The 3,858-nt window shown below is 42.0% G+C and overlaps 1 protein-coding gene across 1 annotated transcript; it reads right to left on the bottom strand.

Moving 5' to 3' along the window:
- Window positions 1–1,445: 1,445 nt before the first annotated feature.
- LOC125478990 lies at window positions 1,446–2,414 on the bottom strand. Its single transcript, XM_048587937.1, has 3 exons — window positions 2,195–2,414; window positions 1,524–2,048; window positions 1,446–1,453 (listed from the first exon to the last, which is right to left on the bottom strand). Exons 1-3 carry the CDS (start codon window positions 2,412–2,414, stop codon window positions 1,446–1,448), a joined length of 753 nt encoding a protein of 250 aa, XP_048443894.1.
- Between the last annotated feature and the right edge of the window lie 1,444 nt (window positions 2,415–3,858).

Here is a 3,858-nt window from a genome sequence, read left to right as displayed (position 1 = left end):
TATGGGATTGGTGGTTGGAGAATCTGGGAATGAAGAAGAATGAGGCGTGATTTCAATGGTATGGATAAGAGTAAGTGGGATGGAGGAATTGATGGGATGAATTGGGTCAACGGGTGATGGGGTAATGGTTTGTGGGCCGTGAGAAGTTTGGGATTGAGGTGATAAATGTGATGTGATGTTATCATAAGGAAGTGGCAAAGTGGGCTTATCAGTTTGAATTTCTGGTGGTGAGGTGGAGAATGGAAAAACATGCTCATGAAAAATTACATCCCGAGATGAGAAAATTTTCTTGGTATTGAGGTCATAAACCCGATAGCCTTTTTGACCAAGTGGGTAGCCAATAAAAACACATCGTTGTGCCCGGGAATCAAATTTGTGAGTGGGTGTGAGATTGGTTGCATAGCAGAGACACCCAAAAGTTCAAATATGAGAGTAATGAGGTGGTGTGCCATGTAATTTTTCATAGGGTGAGGTGTGCGAAAACAAGGGCGTAGGAAGACGATTTATAAGGTAACAAGCTGTTTGAAGACTTTCTCCCTAGAATTTTAAAGGAAAATTTGCTTGAAATTGAAGAGCTCGCCCCACATTCAAGAGGTGACGGTGTTTGCATTCCACAACTCCATTTTGTTGGGGTGTGTGGGGCAAGAGTGTTGAAAAACAGTACCACAGTCATTTAAAAATGAACGCATGAAGGTGAATTCTGCCCCATTATCAGCACGTAAGGCCTAAATGGTACAATTAAATTGGGTTTTGACCCAAGAGAAGAATGATTTCAATAAAGATTGTGTCTCAGACTTAAAAGACATAAGATGAATCCATGTGACACAAGAAAAATCGTCCACAATAGTTAAAAAATATCGTGCCCCAGAATGTGAAGTAACTTTGTGAGGCCCCCAAATATCACAATGGATTAAATGGAAAGATGCAATTGATTTTATTGAACTTGGAGAAAAAAAATAAACGAGTTTGTTTCGCTAAGGGACAAATATCACAAACATGCTTGGAATCAAAAAATATTTCTGGGATGGTTTTGGATAAGGCTTGGAGAGGTGCAATGGATGGATGTCCTAAGCGGTTGTGCCATGAACTTGAGGTACGGTTGACGCTATGCGATAGGTGTGGGTTTTGGCTTGGCTTGAGGTAGTATAGCCCATTATATTGCTTGCCCAGGCTAATCATCCTTCTCGTAGCCACGTCTTGTATAACACAAAAATCAGAAAAAAAAAATATCACGATACATTCCAATGCTTGAGTGAGTTTGCTAACGGATAACAAATTAACTCTAAACTTTGGTACATGAAGTACTCCATCAAGAATCAAATCAGAGGACAATTTGACGGATCCAATTGATTTGATTTCAGTTTGGCTCCCATCTGGTAATCCCACAAAATCATGTTGTGTGTCTGATGTATTATGTGTTGGAAATGATTTTGATATATGATATGTCACTCCACTATCCACAATCCAATATAATGTTGAATGTGAGTCATGATGAGTAATATTACAGGTTGGTGTGATTATACCTGTAGCATTGGCGAACGATTGGGTATTACCGTTTCCTTTTCGAAGCATGGCCATGATCTGATTGTATTCTTCCGTAGTGAATGTGGGTCCCTCGATAGGCATTGTTTTGACCGGCTGAGGTGGACTTGTCTGTGTATTATGAGCTGATGGTTTCTTGCCTTTTGGCTTCACATTCTTGCCATGAAATTTGTGGCCCACTGGAAAGCCATTGAGGTAAAAACAATCATCTACAAGGTGTCCTCCGTCACAGTAGCTGCACTTGAGCAGTTTCTTTGAGGACGTCGTTCCCTGAGTGGTGGTGGAACGGCTTGTCTGCATCGCATGATAGTTGCTTAAATTTTCACGCCGAGAGGCTACTTCGACTTGTCTCTCTTGCTGAAGGACCAAGGCATGGACCTTGCGTGTGTCAGGAAGTGGGCTCATCATCAAGATCAATCTACGAACGGTGGCGTAAGAGTCGTTCAATCCCATAAGGAATTGCATGACTCTTTCCTTTTCTTCTCGTTCAGCAAGTTGCTTTAGTCCTTCACAGGTGCAAGTGAGAGGATCGTGGGAGGAGGCTAGTTCATCCTAAAGCGCCTTCATCTTGGTGTAATAGGCAGAAACAGACTGTTGTCCTTTCGGTGTTTGACGATTTCTTGTCGAATTTGGTAAATCCTAGAGTCATTACCTTGTGAAAACCTGTCTTTGAGATCATTCCAAACGCCAGCTGCCGTGTCGGTACAGAGAATGCTGCCAGCAATGTCCGAGTGGACTGAATTCACTATCCAAAGCAACATCATGTCATTGCATCGCTTCCAAGTAGCGTATTTTGCCTCTGTGGGTTTTGGGTTTATGATGGATCCATCGATCAACCCGATCTTATTCTTTGCGCTAAGACCAATGCGCATGGCACAGCTCTATTGTTCGTAATTATGTCCGTCAAGAGGTTTTGAGACCAAGATGAGTCCCGGATTATCCGAGTGGTGCAAAGTGAGTGGGTCTGAGATGTCAATTGACACCTCTGTGAATTTCGTCTCACTTTCACCCATCTGGTTTTGTTTGCAGCGGAAGGTGTGGTTGGGTTCCTAGAGGCACCAAGATCGGTGCTCTGGTACCATGTAAAAACTGGAAGGGAAATGGAGTTTGCAGATGAATAATTTCTTACCTAATTGACTTGATATTCAATCATACAATGATACATGGCTTTATACAGCAAAGGGAAGGCTACTCTAGGTAAATACATCCTGATTGTTTGCTAATTACATTACGATCCTATAGTCACTCTAAATGAATAGTTGACTTATTTTCTTTCCTTTAACAGCCTCAGGTATCATGTTAACATCTGTTAGTAATCTAAGAAACTTGTTAATATTATATACTCCTAGTTTCCCAACATATCTATATTAAAATAAAGGGAGAAGGATTTAAACACGGAACTTCGGGTGCAATGATGAATGCTCTTAACCAACTGAGCTACAAGTCACATGCAAATGACACATGTTTTCAACTCGCTAAACTTTGTAGTTAAAACTTATTAGTGATCGGTTTGGTAAGCTATAAACTGGTCCTTCTCACTAATCTCGGGCTGATGTCACACACAGCCAAGCAGTTGAGTATCTTGTTACCGTTCGTGCCTCGCTGTTTTATGTCCTCCACCATTGCCTCCCATGAATCTCAGCCACTCGGCGAACATCCGAATCATGCACATAATGTATGATCTCATGTGGAAGCAAAGCATCAGCCCTAATCTTGGACTTACAACTCGCTTTCACCTCCTTCGAGTACGTTTCTACTACATAGTCATCCTCCGGCGAAATTTCCCCTTCAACCTCATTGATGAGCCAGTCTCGAACTCTGTCGGCGTAACGTGCTTCTCCTGAGAAAGGCTTCCTAGCAATGCTTTCACACAGCAAAGCAGTATGGATGTCACGGTCGCATTCATCCTCGCTTATTCACATATTCTCATCATCGTCATTAATATCATCATATTTCTTTTGCTCCTTCATCAATTTCGGTTTCTGCTCAATATTATCATCGGACTTCTTCAAGTACTTGACGAAAGTATCTGAAACTTGGTCATGTAACAACTGATAACTGGGGTCATGCTCGCACCTCTTAACCGTGCAACATTAATATTATCTTTTGTCTTGGCAACCATTAAATTATCCAAAGGATTTCTAGGCAGCTGTTGTTTGATCATTGTGGAGGAGGAGTGGAGGACCAGCAAGAGTTGCATAAGTATGAGCCGCCCGCGGCGCCAATCTTCTGGCGATCAGTTGTGAAGCTCCACTAATGTTCTTGACATGGTGGTTCTTGTTTGCTTCACAACTGACAGGATTTAGACTTCACCGA

Source organism: the organism of the source record quoted next, unplaced genomic scaffold (assembly GCF_019419815.1).
Source record: "Pyrus x bretschneideri cultivar Hongxiangsu unplaced genomic scaffold, Pyrus_bretschneideri_v1 Contig27, whole genome shotgun sequence".
Taxonomy (NCBI): Eukaryota; Viridiplantae; Streptophyta; class Magnoliopsida; order Rosales; family Rosaceae; genus Pyrus; species Pyrus x bretschneideri.
This window is presented reverse-complemented; position numbering and strand designations above follow the sequence as displayed.